At 37.5% G+C, this 24,215-nt stretch overlaps 1 protein-coding gene across 7 annotated transcripts in view; it reads left to right on the top strand.

The window, feature by feature from the left end:
- Nucleotides 1-23,557, top strand: part of LOC127420688 (phosphatase and actin regulator 4A-like) — a 108,924-nt gene extending 85,367 nt beyond the window's left edge. For 6 of the 7 annotated variants that reach the window (XM_051663154.1, XM_051663152.1, XM_051663156.1 and 3 more), the window contains 8 exons: nt 1,229-1,724; nt 2,146-2,387; nt 5,435-5,591; nt 5,680-5,735; nt 5,965-6,026; nt 14,094-14,231; nt 15,973-16,049; nt 21,870-23,557. In XM_051663154.1, the coding sequence (XP_051519114.1) occupies nt 1,229-1,724; nt 2,146-2,387; nt 5,435-5,591; nt 5,680-5,735; nt 5,965-6,026; nt 14,094-14,231; nt 15,973-16,049; nt 21,870-21,885 (1,244 nt within the window). In that variant the 3' untranslated portion in view covers nt 21,886-23,557. The remainder of the gene's footprint in view (nt 1-1,228; nt 1,725-2,145; nt 2,388-5,434; nt 5,592-5,679; nt 5,736-5,964; nt 6,027-14,093; nt 14,232-15,972; nt 16,050-21,869) is intronic. The other variant, XR_007893847.1, reaches the window with a different exon arrangement.
- The last annotated feature ends 658 nt before the right edge of the window (nt 23,558-24,215 follow it).

The following is a 24,215-nucleotide window of genomic DNA, read 5'->3' as shown; positions in this document are numbered from 1 at the left end:
GACCCAAATCATTGTCAAAGGATGAAGATTATTTACTCAAGCATCACTGGATGATGTATTGTGTATATGTATCTTTCATATAGCCTACACAATTAAATTTCTGTTACAAATGTGTTTTTGTGGTTTGACAGCTTGAATGAAACCTATTCAAAGCTGCATACAGTGAAATTGCATAATAAACGTCACCATTTCAAATCGTACATATTGCATAGTTAAACCACTTTCATACATTTACCTGCAAACTCATCGTCACTTTGTTCATTCTTGAAGAACAACACAAACCTTCAGAACTTTTGAGTGTATGGTGACTAGATTCCCAACTGTGGACTGCCACCTGCACCTGCCTTCTCGTCCGGTGTCCGACCTTCTTCAGTAAATGTTATATTACCCCCTATTGGTCTCCCAAAGATATTACGCCAGACTACATTAAACCGAAGGCTAACTGACAGTGAATTGGAAAACAAGCACTTGCGTTATATGTTGCATTATAATTCGCATTTTGACAGATTTTGGAACTCAGCAGCACATGAAATCAAGCATATGTAGCAAGAAGTGTTTGCTTTAAACATACTTGCATAGAGTGTGTTTTAGGCCTTGTTTTGCAACGGACTGTATCTTCTTTGGCTCAAATTGTACTTAATGTTCTCAGGTAAGACACTGTGTACATTACTGCTTACAATCTCACCCCCTCCATGCTAAAACCCACAATTAATTTCATGAGAGAGAGGAGAGGTGCAATTTAATAAGCCTTTGTTTGGGCAGCGGATGATGAATCGAGCCTCATCGCCGCTGCTATAAACACGCATCTCCTCGGGGAGCCCCATTCACTGCGAGGGCACCAGATCCCCCTTTATTTTGGGCACTTTCTTCCAAGGACACTTTAATCATTGCATGTTTATTATTAATTCAAATAAATGCCTCTCCGAGTCTGTCTCTCACTCACCCCACCACAGTAGGTGGATGTCTTTGACCTTTGCATTGCAATTATCAGTTTTTACAGTATCTCTTGCCATGAGTGCTGGATTTTTAAAAAATCCCTATGTCCAGATAAAAGAATTTCAACTACGACAAAGTGTCTCGAGATCCCATTCATTTAGTTCTGTTCCACCATTTTTTAAATGCAGGAATGTTTCCTGTGTGAACAGCCCCTAATTTTTTGTTCTGTGATGTGCATTAACCCTCTGTTCTCTGTGAAACTCATTTTGATTAATATTTTAATTTTCTACAGTGGATCCCTCTCAAACTGCAGTCCCAGTCAAGCCATCTCCTCCCATTCCTCCAAAGAGGACTACACCTGTGACCAAACGCCACTCAGACGACTCCTCAACCAATCAGCCCGAGCTTCCGTCCACAGGCCCCGCTCCCATCCCTGTGCTGGCCCCAGTCCTAGCTCCTGCCCTGCCCCCTGTCCAATCAGATGATGGCAGTAATGCAAGCTCTGAAGAGTTCTCTCCTCCACCAACCCATATCCCCCCATCCCCTCCTCGGGCCCATTTGGCTCCTCATATGGACCCGCCCAGCCCCACCACAGAGCCGCCCTCTCAGCCGCCCTTAACTCTGCACATTCTCATCCAGAGGGCCTTGAACAATCCTAGCCCATCCCAACCCAACCAGGATGGATCCCAGCGGGCACATTCACTTCTGTTTGAGCTGCCGGATTTCCTCGCTGAGGCCCCAGGAGGAGGGCGATTCTCCCTTCCAGTCACTATCGAACCACTCCGACTGTGAGTGTTTACACAGTGTACATATCAGTTAATCTTCAGTTATTTGACCAGACTGCCAAAAGTCAAGACATTTTAACACAAAATGTAACTAAAATGACAAAAAAAAATTCTAGTCATTCTATGATGGTTAACTTACAAATGAAAATTTGTACCCACCATCCTAAATCTATACTGTATGTTGCATTACATATTTCAGTTTAGGGTGGGACAAACATTTTCATTACTATAATGATTAAAGTATTTGATGATTGAAATGTCACCCCATGTTCCTCAGGTATCTATGTTGATACAATACTTTAAATGTACCAGCCATGCTACGTGTATACTATACTATGCTGTATTATGCTTACTATACTATACAGTATTACACACTTGCTGTATTTTCTGTAAGTCCATACTGCATTTTGAATGGTATTTTTAGGCCTGAGGATGATGATTTTGACATTGAAGAAGAGCTGCAGAAGCTGCGACCAACCCCTCGACCCGCACAACAGCCGGAGCTTGAGCCACGGAGCCGCCGAGGTCTGGTGGGCGACCCTCGAGTCACGGTCATACCTGAGGACGGTGGACCTGGAAACAGTGAGGATGAGGAAGACAGCGACTCTGATGGACCCATTAATTACAGAGATGAGGAAGATGATGATGAGGAAGATGTTCCCACAAGTATGATGCTTTATTCTTTCTGATTCATTGTAAATCCTGGATTTTCTTGTTTCATGTTTCATACTGCTCACACTTTACACTGGGTTAGGAATTAATCCTGGGTATTCAGATTTCGAAGGTTTACAAGGTTCATTTGTAAACTCTGGGTTAACAATCTTATTTGCATATTTGTGTGGTTGATAGCAATGACTGGACAAATACAGCTCGTGATGTGCGGGAAACCAATGTTAAAAACTGCTTATCAGTGTAACTGCATATAGGTGGAAATGTCGGCAAGCATATCCTCTCTGTCTTTCGGATAGAACTTAAATAGCACGTAAAAGTCACTGCGACTGTAGAAAGCGTGTGATTTCTCAATGTGGTAAGCACTGAGGCATTCTATGATTGGTTGTCTGTTGCTAAACAACTTTCTGTACCATTCTAACAGTGCAACGTTCCGCACAGTATACCTTTGGCACCACAATTCGGGGTAAACCTGGCTTAAGAGCGATGCTAACCCCCTTTCACAATTACAAAAGTTGCTTTACCTAGGGTTAAAAGCAGGTTTTAAAAAGATGATGAAGTGCAATGTGAAAAGCCCTTTTGAAATGTTATTTCGTACCTGCCTTGCATTCAACTTAGTAAAAAAAAATAATAATTAAGCAACTATTCAATTTACAGTTAATGGCAGTCAGCACTAACATATGAAATCCATTAAATTGACACAAACTTGACAGATTAAATCCTATTACAACTTTCTGACATCCAGCTGCATTGGAAATAACAGTAGGTTACTACTGTTTGATAAATAGATATCGATTTAAAGCTGAATGGACAGTGTTCACAAAGTGTTTCATGTTTGCATAATTTTAATATATTTTCGACTGATGTATTGCAAAGGCCTACAAAAAATAATAATTCTAATTGAATGGCTTCATTCTCTCATAGTATAAAAATGAAACAGTTCTTGTAATTGCTTAAGCAGTCAAATTGACTGAGCCATTGTTTCGCCAGTGGGTCCTGTTCACACAAGTTCTAATTGGAAAATCTTTATTAAATTTGTGAAAATGTCTAGTAAGGGTTATAATGTTTACTTCAGGCCTGTAATATGACCTAACAACAGGCCCAGAGAGAATCTGAAGACTTTTTGTTTGCATTTTCTGTTCTGATTTTTGGAGGAATTATGCAGAATTTTGTGGAATGGATTTTGAAATGCTAACGTGTTCCTAACATGTTTGCCGTGGAACTTATATTCCCGTTCCGATAAAATTTTTACGTTTTCCCACCGAGGCAGAAAGCAAGAACTTTTTAAGCAAGAACTGTTTAAATTAGCTTTGATGCAAGTATGTGATGCTATTATAACCGTGATGCACAAGTATGCACTTACAACAGCTGGTCTTTATCCTCTTGTTTTGTTGTGACATGTACACATGAACATTAAAAAGTTCATTTGTAGCCTTGAGGTAAAGTAAAAATATCTTTATTAGTACATAATGCAGTGAAGCTTTTAAAAGATGCAAATAACAAAAACGAGGAAGTGCAAAAAGGTAAAACATTTAAAGTACTGAACAGTAAAAAGCAAACTACTGTATATACACAATAAATACAATGTACAAAAAGCATGGAACGTAAATTGTTATTATGATCCTTTATTTTCTTGATTTTCAATCTACAGTGTTTATCGTCGTGGTCATCAAAGCCTAACTTGATGAGACAGTCAGAAATTGTAACTACACGTTTTCATTTTTAGTTGACGTTTTAAACTCAGGTTGAATTTTTCTTTTCCATACATTCTCGGCAGAACCAGCACAGCTCTGTTTGTCTATCATGCACAGCATCATCTGTAGCATAGATTTAGCATCTGAATCTATCCAGTTTTATTTGAAAAACCTAGAATAGCAACAATTCAACAAAAGGATTATCTAAGCTTACTGACCGGTCTTTTAAAAATGGCCAGTATCCTTCTGTTTGATGGCTGATGACACGTTTTTTTAACCAGGGATGGGAAAAATATAGATTTTCCGCTTAATCGTGATCTTCATATGAACAATCTCTAAATCGATTCTTTAATCCCAAGATCGATCTTTTACTCTTTGCGCAACCCTCCACTACAATGAGAGAAAAACACTTGCATTTGCAACCAAATTTCACGCTATGCGACTAAAGTGAATCTATATGGCAACTGGCTGGTAAATGTTCAGATTTCACTCACCAGTAACTGTGTAGTTTAGTCGTGAAGTGTTCAGCAGCGAGATCCTTTCACAGCATGTTGAGAGTATTGTTGTTCCATGTAATGTGTTTTCAAGGACGAGATCCACGCAACCCATTTGTCATTGAATAATGTCTCTTTTATTACCCTTTCTGTTCTTTACAGTCAGTTGTTGATCAAAACAACTACAAAAAATAATTAAATTCTAATCATGCATCACACAGATGAGGTAAAGCCATTCGAGTCTCTCTCTTTAACATGCGCTCAACTACAGACGCTCTTTATAGAAATGCCAGTTTTCTTAAAGAGACAGTACCGGTTTTAGCACGTGTTCAACAAATCAATGTAAATACTTGTTAATAGTACAATTATGCAATTTAACAATAAACTATAAAAAATTATAGATGACATATAATCTTATTTATTGATTGAATACATTGATTTATTCAGTTTTTAAAAAGCCAAAATGTGACTACAATGATGAAAGAGATCCTTTCATATGGAAGCAAAAGGGACATTATAACTGAATGATATGAATCGATATCGAATCGACATCGAAATGGAATAGAATCGAGAGAATGTGAATCAGAATTGAATTGGGAAATCTGTATCAATACCCAGCCCTATTTTTAACCTCATAGAAACATTCGCCGTTCTGACTCCACCTAAATAGTTCCACTTTGCAAGGAAAGTACTACCTCTGGAGCTGGTACTAAAATGTTTCTTGTTTTGGTTCAGGTTTTAGAACAATGTGGAAATTCATTGTGAACTAGGAAATGTTTCTGCAGTGGGAAAATGCCTATTGGTAGCTAAAATCAATATAAATTCTGTGGAGATCTGCATGTGTGTGTGTTGTCAGGTAGTCTTGCGAGTCGTGTGAAGCGTAAGGATACTCTGGCACTGAAGTTGGAGTGTCAGCATGAGAAGGAACAGTCTCAAGAGCAGGACAACAGCACCTGGAAGAACAAAGAGCAGTGGGAAGCACTTCGCAACCAGATTGGCAGTACACTCACAAGGTCTGTGTGTGTCCAGAGCTGTATTACAGAGTGTTTATGTATTCTGTTCACATTGACAGTGTGTGTATTGTTCATGTTCTTCTCATAGGAGGTTGAGTCAGAGACCCACGGCACAAGAACTCAAGCAGAGAAACATTCTCCTAGGTGAGAGTTTGGCCAGCTGAGTTTTTCCTACACATCTTCCATTTATCTAATGAAGCATCCATAGAAGCCATTCGCACTTGCTCGACGCACATGTGGAATGCTAAATGTCTTGACATGTCTAGACAAGATTTACTGATGCTTTTATTCACATAGTTTTCAGTCTAATTAAAGAGCAACAGTTCCAGAAAAGGTTTTCTATACTGCATGTCTGTATGTTCTTGTGTTTCAGCTAAGAATGAAGCTGACAGACGGGCAGAGAGAAGTGAGATCAAACGCAGGCTGACCAGAAAGGTATGAAGTGCACATAAACAAATTTAGGCTGGAAAGATAAGATCTTAGTCTTTAACTGTTTACCTAACCCTTGACTTTGCCTGCATGTTGACTTGCAAGAGCAAATAATCTACATGCAGTACAAATCAAACGTTTGGACACAACCAATCATTCTTTATTATAGCTGTGTCCCAAATGACATACTGTACACTGTGCACTCGGCCATCTATTGTAAGAATTTTAAAAGTGTAGAATCATCTCAAATGGAAAACTGATGTTTTTTTTTGTTGTTTTTTTTTGCAACATGCATGTTCCGGTTTTTTTTTTTAGCTGACGTTTGATTTATTGCTGTTAGCTTTAGCACGTTAGCCAGTCTCATTCCAACACTTTCATCTAAAACAACACAGGCTACATATTCACACAGCATGGAGTGATGGTAATGCATTCAACTTACATTTATAAGATGCTGTCTTTACAGAAGTTTCGGTAGTCGCTACATTCAATTTTAATTAGAATTGTTTTGTCAGTCTAGCATTGCGGCCCCATATCTCCGCTTCTTCCGCTACAAAGGGCAAGTCGCGACCACTGAGTGCTTGAAGTGTCCAACATTCCACATTAGTTATTTCGGTTGAAGTACATCATCCGGGTGCTCGTAGTACTTAAATTTTTGTCGCATTTTTAGTGTGAACACACTACTCACCCGACCCTACTTAACAAAATAGTGTAGAGTAGTGCAGAAGAATGCGATTTGGGATGCAGCTTAGGACTGTCTTCCACATTTTAAAATAATAGTAAATAGTAAATCAAAACATTGAAGTAACAAAAATAGAAATGTGGAAATGATGTGCCTTCAAAAAAAATGTATGTTAGATTTGAGCTTCTTCAAAGTTGCCAAGTACAGAAGCGGCCTTTGAGAATGCGCGATTTTGATCAGCAATGGCAATAAACTATAGTATTGCTGACTTCATATCATTGACAAGGAGTATAAATCTATGAAAGTGTTGCACGTTTTGCTTGGACATATACTCCTTTTAGGCTACACACTAATTTTTCAGTGAAGTGGTGCTGTTCTCCTGCAAGATCCTGTAAGATTTTTTAAAATTAAAAATCTTCTATGTCATTCTTTTAGCAGTAGGCCTAGATCATGTTTGTGACAAGTGAAGTGAGAGAAATTTTGTTCACGTTGGTCATTGTTTTATTCCATTATACATAGGCCTATCAAAATATAAAGTATTTTTCCTGTATTTCCCATAAGGCACAAATTGTGAATGAAGGAAAACAGTGCAAGGGCAAATGGGGAAAAAAAAAATGCAGAAAAACATTTTATGCCAGTTAATACAAAATGATAATGATGATGATAATAAAAATAGAAAGATGACTGGAAGATGATCCCACTTTATGATAGCACTTACAGTAAATAATACAAAAATATTAACTTGCACAATACACATTTACATTGAAGATATTTTGGTAAATACAACATTTCTATAATTTTTGGGACACTGTTTATTTTTTTTATAGCACCCTTAAAATACACATTGTTTCAAAGAAGCTTTCCACAACGAACCAGTTTTACACAGTTTTGTCATGCTCAGGTTTAGGAAGTTCAGATGATTGTAATAATACCTGTTATAAATAGTCATTGTTGTAAATAAAATATTTTTAGAGCTTTAATCGCCAGCATTTACGTGATCATGTTCCTGAGTTTAGAAGCGTTTTGAGTGATCCTGTGATTCTTGTAACATAAATGTTACATTATTTGAATTTATTTTATTTGTATTGTCATTTTTATTGTATTTGTATAGACCACATGCATACAAGCACTGTTCTATTTTAATACAGTAAATTAAAAGAAAATGAGGCCCATTTTCTGTATTATTGGCTGTAACTAATAAGCAACCAATTAAAAAAAAAAAAAAATTAAAGACAAAGAAAAATAGTTAGAAAAGCTTATAGTTACCAGAAATTATCAGAAATGTTTTTTCTTTTTTTATGGTACTACAGTATACACTACATTCCAGTGTGTCCACGCTGACACTCAACCACAACTGAAAGAACTTTAAACAGTCTATTTACAGGTGCATCTCAATAAATTAGAATGTCGTGGAAAAGTTCATTTATTTCAGTAATTCAACTCAAATTGTGAAACTCGTGTATTAAATAAATTCAATGCACACAGACTGAAGTAGTTTAAGTCTTTGGTTCTTTTAATTGTGATGATTTTGGCTCACTTTTAACAAAAACCCACCAATTCACTATCTCAAAAAATTTGAATACATCATAAGACCAATAAAAAAAAACATTTTTAGTGAATTGTTGGCCTTCTGGAAAGTATGTTCATTTGCTGTATATGTACTCAATACTTGGTAGGGGCTTCTTTTGCTTTAATTACTGCCTCAGTTCGGCGTGGCATGGAGGTGATCAGTTTGTGGCACTGTTGAGGTGGAATGGAAGCCCAGGTTTCTTTGACAGTGGCCTTCAGCTCATCTGCATTTTTTGGTCTCTTTCTCATTTTCCTCTTGACAATACCCCATAGATTCTTTATGGGGTTCAGGTCTGGTGAGTTTGCTGGCCAGTCAAGCACACCAACACCATGGTCATTTAACCAACTTTTGGTGCTTTTGGCAGTGTGGGCAGGTGCCAAATCCTGCTGGAAAATGAAATCAGCATCTTTAAAAAAGCTGGTCAGCAGAAGGAAGCATGAAGTGCTCCAAAATGTCTTGGTAAACGGGTGCAGTGACTTTGGTTTTCAAAAAACACAATGGACCATCACCAGCAGATGACATTGCACCCCAAATCATCACTGACAGTGGAAACTTAACACTGGACTTCAAGCAACTTGGGCTGTGAGCTTCTCCACCCTTCCTCCAGACTCTAGGACCTTGGTTTCCAAATGAAATACAAAACTTGCTCTCATCTGAAAAGAGGACTTTGGACCACTGGGCAACAGTCCAGTTCTTCTTCTCCTTAGCCCAGGTAAGACGCCTCTGACATTGTCTGTGGTTCAGGAGTGGCTTAACAAGAGGAATACGACAACTGTAGCCAAATTCCTTGACTTGTCTGTGTGTGGTGGCTCTTGATGCCTTGACTCCAGCCTCAGTCCATTCCTTGTGAAGTTCACCCAAATTCTTGAATCAATTTTGCTTGACAATCCTCATAAGGCTGCGGTTCTCTTGGTTGGTTGTGCATCTTTTTCTTCCACACTTTTTCCTTCCACTCAACTTTCTGTTAACATGCTTGGATACAGCACTCTGTGAACAGCCAGCTTCTTTGGCAATGAATGTTTGTGGCTTACCCTCCTTGTGAAGGGTGTCAATGATTGTCTTCTGGACAACTGTCAGATCAGCAGTCTTCCCCATGATTGTGTAGCCTAGTGAACCAAACTGAGAGACCATTTTGAAGGCTCAGGAGACCTTTGCAGGTGTTTTGAGTTGATTAGCTGATTGGCATGTCATCATATTCTAATTTGTTGAGATAGTAAATTGGTGGGTTTTTGTTAAATGTGAGCCAAAATCATCACAATTAAAAGAACCAAAGACTTAAACTACTTCAGTCTGTGTGCACTGAATTTATTTAATACACGAGTTTCACAATTTGAGTTGAATTACTGAAATAAATGAACTTTTCCACGACATTCTAATTTATTGAGATGCACCTGTATGTACTCGCTGCATGCCATTTCTGTAAGTTCTTCAAACCAGAATTTATTAATGGCAGCATTAAGTCAGACTTAGTAGTTGGCTTTGTTTCCTTCGGAATAAAGTCCTTCAGAGCATGCCACACCATCTCAATGGGATTCATATCAGGAGATTCTGCTGGGAGTCTTAACCCAGTTCATACACTCTGCAGGAATAACTCCGCTCGCAGCGGTGTGCTTTGGTTCATTGTCCTGAATGAAACGGTGGTGGACTCTGAAGTTTTCTATAATGTATGGAGATTCAGTTTCTTTTATAATAGCAACTTCAAAGAAAGTCCTGTCCATTACCCCTTCGAAGATTGCAAAAGGTCCTGGTCTCAGTCTGGATATTGACCCACAAACATGAACTTTCAGTGGGTGTTTCGGCTTTGGTTTGGAAACGTATCTCCCGTATCATCTTCTTACGAAATGACATGCTGGCAAAGTGATCCAAAGCCACGGTGGTTTCCTCAGTGAAAATAACATCATGAAACGTCTCCTTCTTGTCAACCAATTTTTGGGCTTGTTGGAGACAGATCTCTTTGTTTTTGTCTTTGATCATGGGACAGTGTTGGGTTTTCCTGTACATCCAACCTAGTCTTTGCCTGATCCTCCTAATAGACCGCTCACTGATATCCACTCCATTGTCACGCCAGAGCTGTGTTTTCACAGAGCTTGCTGCCAGTTCATCATTACGGCTGATCATGTTGTCTATGGTTACAATAATGTCACTAAAATCAAGGACGGAAGATTGAATAAATATTTTGCACTTTAGGCACAACCAACATATGCCATTGTGGCAACATGCTTATTAGCATCATATTGAATGAAGTGGATAATGTACTTATTTATTTTGGTTAACATATGCTAGATGTTCATTCTTTGTAGTGTTTTCTAATGGTGCTCAATGTGGCATTTACACCAATGGAATTTAGATGGTGTATTTCTCGAGTGTATCTTCCTGCAGACATGCAAATGGTTGATCTTGGTCATTTTTAGATACCTTTGCATGTGGATGATGTGCATTTATCCATACAGTTGTCAAGTGATCACTGGGGGAGTGGACAACCAGTGAGAATGTGTTGTAGTTAGGCCTATAGCAGGTGTGAAGTCAGACTACTAACTAACCCATTTAATCCCATTCAATCCCACCTGTTACAATTGTGCCAAGTGATGCAAATAATCACATGACCAGAGCCATTTAATTCAACTGTGCTTCTCTAAAGATTAAGGGTGCGTTCCATTCAGAATTGATCATTCCTATGCCCTATTCTCTTTGAAGACTTTGCCATCCACCCTTAGAGCTTTGAAAGGCTAAAAGTTGTGGGGCTAGATGCAGGCCTGGTTCTGCGGGGTCGCAAACATTAGAGCACCCTCAATTGAATATGTAAGATTAATAATGCTGTATATTGGCAAAGCATATTTCATTGATCCTGGCGAACACACAAAAAAATCCCTGCATCAAAACTAATAAACATATATGATCTTGCAGATCAGTGTGTCCTAATTTGAAGTTGTAGCATTCTGCTTTCATACCTTCATTGTACAATTGAGCATTTGATTGGTAAAGATTTCCACTCTCGCATAGAGAATTTCATAGCGGAATTATCACACTTCATTGACCGCCTGTTGCTTTTGATATCTGCTTCGGGATAAAGTGGCACATAACTGCTGCTCAGTTTCCCAAAGCCAAATCCACACCTTAACGATAAGTGAAACGTAAAAAAACTGACTCTAGATTAGTGGTTGTGGAAAACATCTTCCGACATTGCTCGCTGCATGCATTGTACATTAGAGAAAAACAAAATGGCAGTGTAATTCATTAATTCATTTTTATGTGTTTTGGGAACATTAAACATGATTTCATGTAATATATACAGTATATGGGACAAAATCTCTCTTTATGAAGGACGAATATTTTTTATTGTTAAAGCCACAGTTAAACACTGCTGTACATTAGAGGTCTTCACAGGTCCAAAAATTTGTGCCCGAACCCAAAGATTTAATGATTTAAACTTGATTTAAACTCTGTTAATGTACTACCCAGACCCGAACTGGACCCATCTATTATTTGAAAGCTTGGACCTGTACCCATGCAGAACCGAGAAATGCCGGACCTGAGACAAAGACCAGATCGACACCGATTTCACAGCTGATTGCGATTAACAAGTTAATTTACAAGTTGTGAAAACAAAACTTTGTCTTACCTAATGTAACATTTGTAGCATTCTCCCCTGTGCCTGGCCATGACGCATATAATCCATCCTCATTGCCAAGAAAGTTGGTAAAACACATCCATGTTTTCTGTGATTCCTCTCTTGCTGAATGAAACAGCATAGCTAAACCACTCATTATTTCAGCTTCAAAAGTCCACTTGCTGTCACGGTGACTGATGACAAATGCGACTTGTTTAGAATCAGCTTTGCAGTTTTTTTGTATCTCGCGTAAGATAAATTCGACTGTTTGCCCTTTTGAACTGTAATAACGATTGCTCATTCATTGCCTCTGACGTCACTCAGCTCATTGTGGCTCCGCTCCGTTTTTCACCTTATACCCGGCCCGCACTTTTTCATCCTAATTTTACAATGTTGCAAGTTACAACACACAGCACCATCATCATCAGCACTGTCTGATCACGGCAGGGTCTTCTTGGATTGACTCAGTTATTACACATAATGTTAAACAGACCCGGGACCCGCAGCAATAGAATGGGACCCAACCCAGACCCAGCTGACCATATAAAACGTGGATCCAAACCCATATGGGTCCCGGGTTGGATCTCGGGTCCTCAGGTTATGGTGGACACGTGAAGACCTCTACTGTACATATAAAGAGTGCATGCACAACACATGATATTTTGATGCAGATAAAGTCCAGATTCACTTTATTCTGCTTTAAAAATATCAAGAAAAAACAAAGTGGGCACATGGTATTTACTAATATAATAATTATTATATAAATAACCACAGTCCTTTAGCTTGCATACAATTCCTACATATAAAATTGAAGGGAATATAAATCATGCAACAATACTGAAAAAGAGAAAAACTTTCACTGCTCTTTTCTGGATAAATTAATACACCCTTTAAAACTGAACACAAAATTAGGATGAGAAATTGCTTATTTTTATTTTCTAAAAAAAATAAAGTCTGATAGCATTAAATCAGTAACCTATTAATGTATCAAATCTACAGTAGCCTAATAATCATTCCATGGAGACAACTGAAGAACAGTTATGAATTTCACTTTTACCAAACTTTAAAGTTGAAAAGATTGTGTTTTTCTGGGTCGGTTGTGTCACTCAGATGCAGTTTAATATGAAAAGCATGAATTTGCACGTATGCGAGTTTCTACGCCACTGCACGTTTTATCACTTGTAGAGGCATGTTTGATGATTTGTTTAAAGTAAATAAAGGTAATTAGAACTGATTTGTTTTTATTTTTTTTATTTTTATTTTTATTTTTTTATGGCATTGTTTGAAGATGTTCAATGACATACGTGCTTATAGAGAAATATTTGACTGATTTCAAGTGATATCGAAGGTCTGGTAGACCCGATTATCTAACAGCCATTGTAAAACAGTACAAAATAAACAGCGAGATTTTATATACTAAAACACAACAATACAATCACATAATTTCAGATTTGTATGTTACTAAGCATTGATAATTTCATAAATGTAGGCCTATAGCCTAGCCTATATTTCAGCCAGAGGAGCACATCTGCAGTTGCTTGGGCCAGTGTAGCCACACCCGTGTACGTGACCAGAAACAAGTATACTACAAAGACATTTCATGTCGGAACTTTTTTTTACCAGTGAGCATGAGTGGTACTTAAGTGGAGCTCCGCTTCGCTCGCATGCTCTGAAACCCACCACATCACAAATTATTATTTAGCCTATTTTTAAGAAGTACGCATTTGAATTTCATGAAGAAGAAAAAAATATCGAGTAAACTTTAACAAATACAAATTAATAAAATGTGCATATATTTAAGTTCAATTAATAAAATTTTGTTAAAGATTACTCCGTACAATACAATACAATATTATTTTATTATTATTATCTGTGGTGAGAATGAAGGGGATGGCGCTACTCTTTCAAACCTTTTGGGAATAAAATGGTCGACTGTATTCTGTATGCACTCTATTAAATAACATTTTACATTCAAACTGACACTGTTGTCTCAGGAAATAAGTACTTTCTACAAGTACATTGTTAGGGGCAACATTGTTCGTTGTGAAAATGACGCCACAAGTAAAAACCAACTAACCAAGTCTCGTTTTTCACACTGTATGTAAACAAAGGTGGCAAATCTTAAAGGGCACTTATACAGGCTCTCAACTTAAAGGGCAGTTTAAGGTATCAAGAAGCACATGAAAATAAAAGTTGTTTTGTCTTTGTTTTCTACAGTTATCACAGAGGCCCACAATAGCAGAGCTTCAGGCCAGAAAGATCCTGCGTTTTCATGAGTACGTGGAGTGCACTCAAGCTCAAGAATATGACCGCCGCGCTGACAAACCCTGGACCAAACTCACGCCTGCTGACAAGGTTTGTCTGATGTACTGGTTTCATCTGACCCGTAGTGGTGGCAAATATGAAACAACTTGAATTTAGTCTGACGTAAATTGTAGTTACATAAAAAAAAAAAACTACATTTCTTCATCAAAACAGAATTTAAGATTTTTAGGATTTCATTTCAGGCCTCCACCTTTAAACAATGCATGTGAATGTACTCCATTTTTTTGACGGTCCAAAATGAATATTTTGGGTGCATCAAAATAATCCACACGACTCCAGTCGACAAATAAAGTTCTTCTGAACCCAAACAATTGATTATTTTTAGAAACAAAACAATACTTATATACTTTTTAACTACAAATGTTCGCTTCAGTACATCTCTGTGACATGCGCTCATTAGAGGGATGATGTAAGCTCGTTGATAAGGTCACGCGTGGAGTCGTCAGGAAGTGCGTCATTGTTTACAAGAGGAGCAGCGCTGCACAAAAGTTTAATTGTCTTTGCTGTAGATTTGTATTTATTTAAGTGTATTGTTCAGATATTTGTTTGGTGTGTGTATCCTGGATGCTTTAACCTTCAGAAACCCCAAAGAAAATGCACGCCGGGAAAAATATAAACTTTTCATCGATTGCTTATACATGATCATGAGCGATTGAAGCTCTGGCTTATCGCCTGAACCTGGAAATTAGTACACCCCTACATTCTCTCAAATATTGGAGGGTGTGCAGTGAACATTTTACCCCTGTGGATTTCAGAACATCGAAAGACACAAAAGGTCGATATCTGAATTCATCGGCTGTGCCCGTGCTGTTTTTCCAGCGAACTCAGGTATGTGTGAAATCTCTGTCATTGTTACGCCTCCCTCAGCGCTTTGCTCATCACCCGATTTCTAATTCACCGCACCTGCACTCAGTTCACTCGCTCATTACTGCATACATAAGTTTGTGAAGCTTCTCTTCTGTGTGATATCACCTGTATCACTGTGTAAACCCTGTAAATCCTGTGAATCTCAGTAAACGCTCTCACACTTGGTTTCATTAACTACAACTTGTGTGGCTTGAATTCCTGACAGTCATATAGCCTATATATTTCTAAAGAAAAAGCACAAGTAGATAATGCAACGGCATTGCGAAATAAAGGATGGTTATTTACTGCAGTGATGTTTTTTTATTATTATTATTTGTAAATGATTTGTATTTTATATTGTTTTGGACTGTTTTGGTTTGTGAACGGCACTTGGTCTGTGGTCTGTGCAAGTTTCTCTTGTAAACGACGCGCTTCCTGACTCCTCCACGTGACCTTACCAACGAGCTTATGTCATCCCTCTCATGAGCGCATGTCACAGAGATGTACGGAAGCGAATATTTGTTAGTTAAAAGGTATATAAGTATTGTTTTGTTTCTAAAAATAATCAATTGTTTGGGTTCAGAAGAACTTTATTTGTCGACTGGAGTCGTGTGGATTATATTGATGCGCCCTAAATATTCATTTTGGATCATCAAAAAATGGAGGACATTCACTTGCATTGTTTAGAGGAGGAGGCCTTGAAATCCTAAAAATCTTAAATTCTGTTTTGATGAAGAAAGAAACACCTGAGGGTGAGTAAATTATCAGCATTTTTGGGTGAACTGTTCCTTTAAGAATCACTGACCAATTCCATCATGATGCAATAATCGATATATAAATGATACTGTCTATTATATAATGTAACATTATCAGGTTCATGTTGATCTTTCTTTTTTACTCAATATCTTTTTTTCTACTCCTCCAGGCGGCCATAAGAAAAGAACTGAATGAGTTTAAGAGCTCAGAAATGGAGGTACATGACGAGAGCAGGATTTACACCAGGTCTGACACTTTCACTGAGTCTTTAGTATGACTGATTATAAATAAATGAATTTATCAGTCGAGTAATTCACAGGCACAAGAATTTTCCCATATTATTCAGAATTTGGTAATTTTGATAATGTATGCGGCACATACAGTGCATCCGGAAAGTATTCACAGCGCTTCACTTTTTCCACATTTTGTTATGTTACAGCCTTATTCCAAAATGGATTAAATTCATTATTTTCCTCAAAATTCTACAAACAATACCCCATAATCACAATGTGAAAGAAGTTTGAAATCTTTGCAAATTTATTAAAAGTAAAAAACGAAAAAAATCTCATGTACATAAGTATTCACAGCCTTTGCTCAATACTTTGTTGAAGCACCTTTGGCACCAATTACAGCCTCAAGTCTTTTTGAGTATGATGCTACAAGCTTGGCACACCTATTTTTGGGCAGTTTCTCCCATTTTTCTTTGCAGGACCTCTCAAGCTCCATCAGGTTGGATGGGGAGTGTCGGTACACAGCCATTTTCAGATCTCTCCAGAGATGTTCAATCAGGTTCAAGTCTGGGCTCTGGCTGGGCCACTCAAGGACATTCACAGAGTTGTCCCGGAGCCACTCCTTTGTTATCTTGGCTGTGTGCTTAGGGTCGTTGTCCTGTTGGAAGATGAACCTTCGCCCCAGTCTGAGGTCCAGAGTGCTCTGGAGCAGGTTTTCATCAAGGATGTCTCTGTACATTGCTGCATTCATCTTTCCCTCAATCCTGACTAGTCTCCCAGTTCCTGCCGCTGAAAAACATCCCCACAGCATGATGCTGCCACCACCATGCTTCACTGTAGGGATGGTATTGGCCAGGTGATGAGTGGTGCCTGGTTTCCTCCAGACATGACGCTTGCCATTCAGGCCAAAGAGTTCAATCTTTGTTTCTCATGGTCTGAAAGTCCTTCAGGTGCCTTTTGGCAAACTCCAGGTGGGCTGTCATGTGCCTTTTACTGAGGAGTGGCTTCCGTCTGGCCACTCTACCATACGGGCCTGATTGGTGGAGTGCTGCAGAGATGGTTGTTCTTCTGGAAGGTTCTCCTCTCTCCACAGAGAAATGCTGGAGCTCTGTCAGAGTGACCATCGGGTTCTTGGTCACCTCCCTGACTAAGGCCCTTCTCCCCCGATCGCTCAGTTTGGCCAGGCGGCCAGCTCTAGGAAGAGTCCTGGTGGTTCCAAACTTCTTCCATTTATGGATGATGGAGGCCACTGTGCTCATTGGGACCTTCAATGCTGCAGAAATTTTTCTGTACCCTTCCCCAGATCTGTGCCTCGATACAATCCTGTCTCGGAGGTCTACAGACAATTCCTTGGACTTCATGGCTTGGTTTGTGCTCTGACATGCACTGTTAACTGTGGAACCTTATATAGACAGGTGTGTGCCTTTCCAAATCATGTCCGATCAACTGAATTTACCACAGGTGGACTCCAATCAAGTTGTAGAAACATCTCAAGGATGATCAGTGGAAACAGGATGCACCTGAGCTCAATTTTGAGTGTCATGGCAAAGGCTGTGAATACTTATGTACATGTGATTTTTTTTTTTCATTTTTTATTTTTAATAAATTTGCAAAGATTTCAAACAAACTTCTTTCACATTGTCATTATGGGGTATTGTTTGTAGAATTTTGAAGAAAAAAATGAATTTAATCCATTTTGGAATAAGGCTGTTACATAACAAAATGTGGAAAAAGTGAAGCGCTGTGAATACTTTCCAGATGCACTGTAAATGCCTTAACCCAATTGCTATAAGCCAGTTTACTGGTTTATACAAAACTGTAAAGACTGGCGGCATATGCAGGGCTCTATGCTTGCATTTTTATTTTGGAGCACTTGTGCCCCTAAATGAAAATTTTTAGGGGTACAGTCAAAAATGTAGGGGCATAGTCAAGTATTCAGTTTTTTAAAGACTTGTTATGTGTAACAGTTAATGTGTTCTCAATACAACATATGCACAAGGAGATGTTAAGAATTACTACAGAACTCATAAACAAAATAAATACTTTTACATGACAAAGGACATCAGACACCTTCTCTGATGAAGGTGGCTTATTTTTCCCAGACCATATTGCTTGTTTCTCTTGCGAGATCTAGCAACACTGCAATAGGTATTTCACCCACCCATCAGCGCAGAGTACTGTCATTTTAAAAAGAATGTTATTAACCGTTCTTTAATTTTGTTCTAACTGGTTACCATTTAGAAAGGAGACTGCAGAACTTTCGAACCAGAATGAAAAATACTGTTTTTGCTCATAACAAAACGAAATGAAAACATTTTGTTTTTAGTCCCTGCTCTAAACTATCATTAGTCATTAACTGAATCAAATATCATTAGTCAAATTCTGAAGACATTAGTAATTCATGAACATTCATATAGAATTTAAAATATATTAATCAAAATTTCATGGTATTTATGACTATTTAATTATATTTTAAGTTTTAACGAATGTTCTGTAATGTGATAATGCTGGTTTATGTTATTCATGAAAGTACTTATAAAATGTTTAAATATATATATATATATATATATATATATATATCACACACACACACACACACACACACACACACACACACACACACACACACACACAGTTGAAGTTTACATACACTTAGGTTAATTTTTTAACCACTCCAGATTTCATATTAGCAAACTATAGTTTTTGGCAAGGCATTTAGGACATCTACTTTTGTGCATGACACAAGTAATTTTTTCAATATTTGTTTACAGACAGATTGTTTCACTTTTAATTGACTATATCACAATTCCAGTGGGTTAGAAGTTTACATACACCAAGTTAACTGTGCCTTTAAGCAGCTTGGAAAATTCCAGAAAATTATGTCAAGCCTTTAGACAATTAGCTTCTGATAGGAGGTGTACTGAATTGTACACGCTTTTTCAGTTCAGCCCACGGATTTTCTGTCGGATTGAGGTCAGGGCTTTGTGATGGCCACTCCAATACCTTGACTTTGTTGTCTTTAAGCCATTTTGCCACAACTTTGGAGGTATGCTTGTGGTCATTGTCCATTTGGAAGACCCATTTGTGACCTAGCTTTAACTTCATGGCTGATGTCTTGACATGTTGCTTCAATATATCCACATAATTTTCCTTCCTCATGATGCCATCTATTTTGTGAAGTGCACCAGTTCCTTATTCAGCAAAGCACCCCCACAACATGATGCTGCCACCCCCATGCGTCACAGTTGGGATGGTGTTCTTCGGCTTACAATCCTGAGCCTTTTTCCTCCAAACATAACGATGGTCATTATGGTCCAACAGTTCGATTTTTGTTTCATCAGACCAGAGGACAATTCTCCAAAAAGTAAGATCTTTGTCCCCATGTGCACTTGCAAACTGTAGTCTGGCTTTTTTATGGTGGTTTTGGAGCAGTGGCTTCTTCCTTGCTAAGCAGCCTTTCAGGTTATGTCGATATAGGACTCGTTTTACTGTGGATATAGATACTTGTCTACCTATTTCCTCCAGCATCTTCACAAGGTCCTTTGCTGTTGTTCTGGCATTGATTTGGACTTTTCGCACCAAACTACATTCATCTCTAGGAGACAGAATGCATCTCCTTCCTGAGCGGTATGATGGCTGTGTGGTCCCATGGTGTTTATACTTGCGTACTGTTGTTTATATAGATGAACGTGGTACCTTCAGGTGTTTGGAAATTGCTCCCAAGGATGAACCAGACTTGTGGAGGTCCACAATTTATTTTTATTTTTTTAGGTCTTGACTGATTTCTTTTGATTTTCCCATGATGTCAAGCAAAGAGGCACTTAGTTTGAAGGTAGGCCTTAAAATACATCCACAGGTACACCTTCAATTGACTCCAATTAGCCAATTAGCCTATCAGAAGCTAATTGGCTAATTGCCTAAAGGCTTGACATCATTTTCTGGAATTTTCCAAGCTGCTTAAAGGCAGTTAACTTCTGGAAACCCACTGGAATTGTAATATAGTCAATTAAAAGTGAAACAAACTGTTTGTAAAAAATTGATGGAAAAATTACTCAAAGTAAATGTATTTAACAACTTGCCAAAACTATAGTTTGCTAATATGAAATCTGGAGTGGTTAAAAAATTAGTTTTAATGACTTCAACCAAAGTGTATGTAAACTTCTGACTTCAACTGTATATATACACCAACAATCATACCACGATCAAAATCACTGAGATCACATTTTTTCCCCCATTCTGATGGTTGATATGAGCATTACTGAAGCTCCTGACCCGTATCTGAATGATTTTATGCACTTCACTGCTGCCACATGATTGGCTGATTAGATATTCACATGGATGATTGTTGGTGCTAGATGGGCTGGTTTGAGTATTTCTGTAACTGCTGATCTCCTGGGATTTTCATGCACAACAGTCTCTAGAATTTACTCAGAATGGTGCCAAAAACAAAAAACATCCAGTGAGGGGCAGTTCTGCAGACGGAAATGCCTTGTTGATGAGAGAGGTCAACAGAGAATGGCCAGACTGCTTCAAACTGACAAAGTCAACGGTAACTCAGATAACCGTTCTGTACAATTGTGGTGGTAAGAATATAATCTCAGAATGCTATTCTGAGATGCGGGTTGCGCTGTTTTGGCAGCATGAAGGGGACCCACACAATATTAGGCAGGTGGTTTTAATTTTGTGTTGGATCGATGTATGCTGTTTTTTTATTTTTATTTTTTTTATTGTTTTCCTATGTGAACACACACCAGACGGATATCTTTGACTGTTGCGCCACGTCTCGCCATCTTTCTCAGCGTCCTTCCTTTTTTAAAACATTGACATATAATATGCTGTCTGTCATTTTGACAAATAAAAACAAGCAAGAAACTCTGCTTAAATCATCTTTAAGTGTTGTACCAGGGATCCCACTTGTCCTGGGTTTTTTATTTATTCATTTATTTTATTTTTATATGAAAATTGCAATTAAAAAAAATTCAGGCTTGAAAAATGACATAAATTTCATGTCAAATGATTAGTCACCCTTGAAATTGTTTGAGTGAAACATATAGTGAATGTATTTGTGCATTTTTTTGAGTCTGAAAAAAATATTGATTGCATAAACATTTATAAACATACTTCTTATGATACCAGATATATATAGCATAAATAACTAAGAGGTGTTGCGTCAATGCTAAAAAGCAATGCCGATTTGTAAAATTGAACTCTAATACACCATTAATTAAAAAAATAATAATAATTTATGGATTAGTGTGGTTGTAAAAAAGCAGTGATGTACTGTATATCTCATGATGTCGTGCTATATTGTGGTTAAATGTTACTAGTGTTAGTCACATAAAAAGTGCTGGAAAATAATGTATTGAAAAGAGTGGGAACCCTGTAATGCCTATGTGTATTCACTCTCTCTTTGTCTAGAGCGCTCTCATCCATGTGAAAGTGAGAGAACAGCACTTTTAATGCAAAAATAACTAACATGCTTTTTTTTTTTTTTTTTTGCATTAGAATAGTTTAATTAGTGAGTTTTTATTCTGATGGTACCATGCAAGTTTCAACTGTCCCACCTTCGCACGCAATCATTTACACTCACAAAGCAGTGCATGTCCATATGAAAGAAATAACTTGTGCTTATTCAACTACTTTCCTTTTAAACTGACATCATATAGACCTAGGAATATCCCAATAGCTGTGGAGCGTGTAAGCCTTTTTTTTTTTTTTTTTGGGGGGGAAAACTTTTAACCAAAATATGGACACTTGGAAAATGATTTGCATGTAAATGTGGTCTTGTCTTTTGTGAGGAAAGATTTTTAACACTTAAAAGTGTCTTTCTATGCAGGTTTCATCGGCCATAACCAGCGTCTCTGTGGAGGAAGCCCCAGACAGATAAAAGCTGCCTCTAGGACTGCAGGCTGAAAGCCCTCCATCTCACTCTATTACCCATGACCCTCCAGTGTAAACTGATGAGTGCCCAGGCCAGTCACTCAGTGCTATCGAGTGAGGAAGAGGAAGTGATGCAGGACGCAGGTAATTCATTTCTCACACCCTGTTGAGGAGCGGGTTTGGACTGCCAGTCCTCTGAAGAGTTCCCTTGATTCCTCGTGACCAGATCACTCCGTTTACTGGGAATTTCAGGGAAAAGGCAACATAGAACTGTGTGGCTTGGGCTGTTTTAATTTTCTTTATGGTGCACAAGAATAGACTTACATGTACACAACAATAATTATTTTATGGAAATTACAACACTGGTGATAAACAAACTGTTTTAGTGGTGAGTGAATGGGACTGTGTGTGTGAGAGTGTGATTCATGGAATATGCTGTCCCCTTTTGCCTTAACACTGGTACAACATGTGGACTTTTGTACCCTGACCCTAGAGTAATAAAGTCTGTTTATACAGATGTTTGTAACACTGAAAGCTAATATTTCTCTGTTTCTCAGCTGAACACATACTGATGTGTCTTTCTGAAAGCACATCTTTGACATTCTCAGGACAGTAATACATGGTAACCTGATAATGTGCATTTGACTGTAAATTACTTTCTAACATAGATAGGTCTTCAATATTTGTATAGATATTTATAAAAATATTCTTTTTTTTTTTTTTTAGCAACACAGCACTTCACTTTAAATGCTTGAGGGTGAATCTCACAAAAACATGTCCAGGTAATATAATACTATAAATCATAAATGATGTATCTGGAAAAAAAAGGAAAAGATTTATGACCATTACAATTTTTTGCATTGTGACACTATTCTTAAGACATTTAAGCTCATTTATCCTCCTAATATCTCATTAGCATAATGTGTTCAGGCATTATTTTCAGTTTAAATATCTGTAATGCAATAAAAAAAAATTATAATATCAGCATAACTTGAATGCAGTACAACAAAAACTGTGTAAATACTTGTGGAAATGTGATTAATATAATATATATTATCATTTAAAACAAAATGTCATATTACAACAAATCTTCAATGTTCAAATCATGGAGTACCTAAAGTACCCTTCTATATTTCTATTTGCAAAATATTAATTTAATATTTTATTTTAAAACATTTTGAGGTGAAATGTGACCTGGACCGAAAAAAGTTTCATCAGATTAACCCTTCTTCTGTAGATTACATTTTAACACTGTATATTGAACAATTTTATACCATATGTTGATGTTACATCATGGAGTCACTGTAAATGTAAAAATGTTTTGAACTCATTTTCACTGCTGGTTGTATGGTACACTTTGTTTTGTAGGCCTTGTGCACTGTATAGATAAATGCTATAGATTGATTGTATTGTATATCTTGTCTTCCTGATGTCTGAAATTTGGTTTAATTGTGATTATTGTATTACACTATCCTGTTTTTATAAAGCACAACAGTATGACTACAGTGATAAAAGGATCCAGTACAGATCTGTTTTATTCCACTGCTGTATAGTTTTTTTTTAATGTAAAGATGTATACAAAAAAGGTCTTTCAAGAATCAAATGTACATTCATGTCTCTATTAATAAAAAATAGAAACTGTGACATCTTTTGGTTTATTTGTTTGGTTTGTTTTACATGACAGATGACTTAGTTGTGTACTGATGCATGAAACCTATCATTGTTCCTTGAATGCGTCATTAACTTTAGATTTTTACTGATTAATTTCTTCATGGTGTGTGTGTGTGATATATATATATATACACACACACACACACACACTCACACACACCACTGGTCAAAAGTTTTGAAACACTTGACAGAAATGTTTCTCATGATCTTAAAAATCTTTTGATCTGAAGGCGTATGCTTAAATGTTTGAAATTAGTTTTGTAGACAGAAATATAATTGTACCAACATATACATTTATTTAATTATAAAACTAAAAATAAATAAAAAAAGTTTTTGAAACTGATGACTTGGACCGAATAATAAAGAAAAGCAGCCAATAAGTGCCCAACATAGATGGGAACTCCTTCAATACTGTTTAAAAAGCATCCCAGGGTGATACCTCAAGAAGTTGGTTGAGAAAATGTCAAGAGTACATGTCTGCAAATTCTAGGCAAAGGGTGACTACTTTGAAGATGCTAAAATATAACACAGTTTTGATTTATTTTGGATTTTGTTTAGTCACAACATAATTCCCATAGTTCCATTTATGTTATTCCATAGTTTTGATGACTTTACTATTATCCTTAAATGT

This window comes from Myxocyprinus asiaticus, chromosome 30 (genome assembly GCF_019703515.2).
Source record: "Myxocyprinus asiaticus isolate MX2 ecotype Aquarium Trade chromosome 30, UBuf_Myxa_2, whole genome shotgun sequence".
Taxonomy (NCBI): Eukaryota; Metazoa; Chordata; class Actinopteri; order Cypriniformes; family Catostomidae; genus Myxocyprinus; species Myxocyprinus asiaticus.
This window is presented reverse-complemented; position numbering and strand designations above follow the sequence as displayed.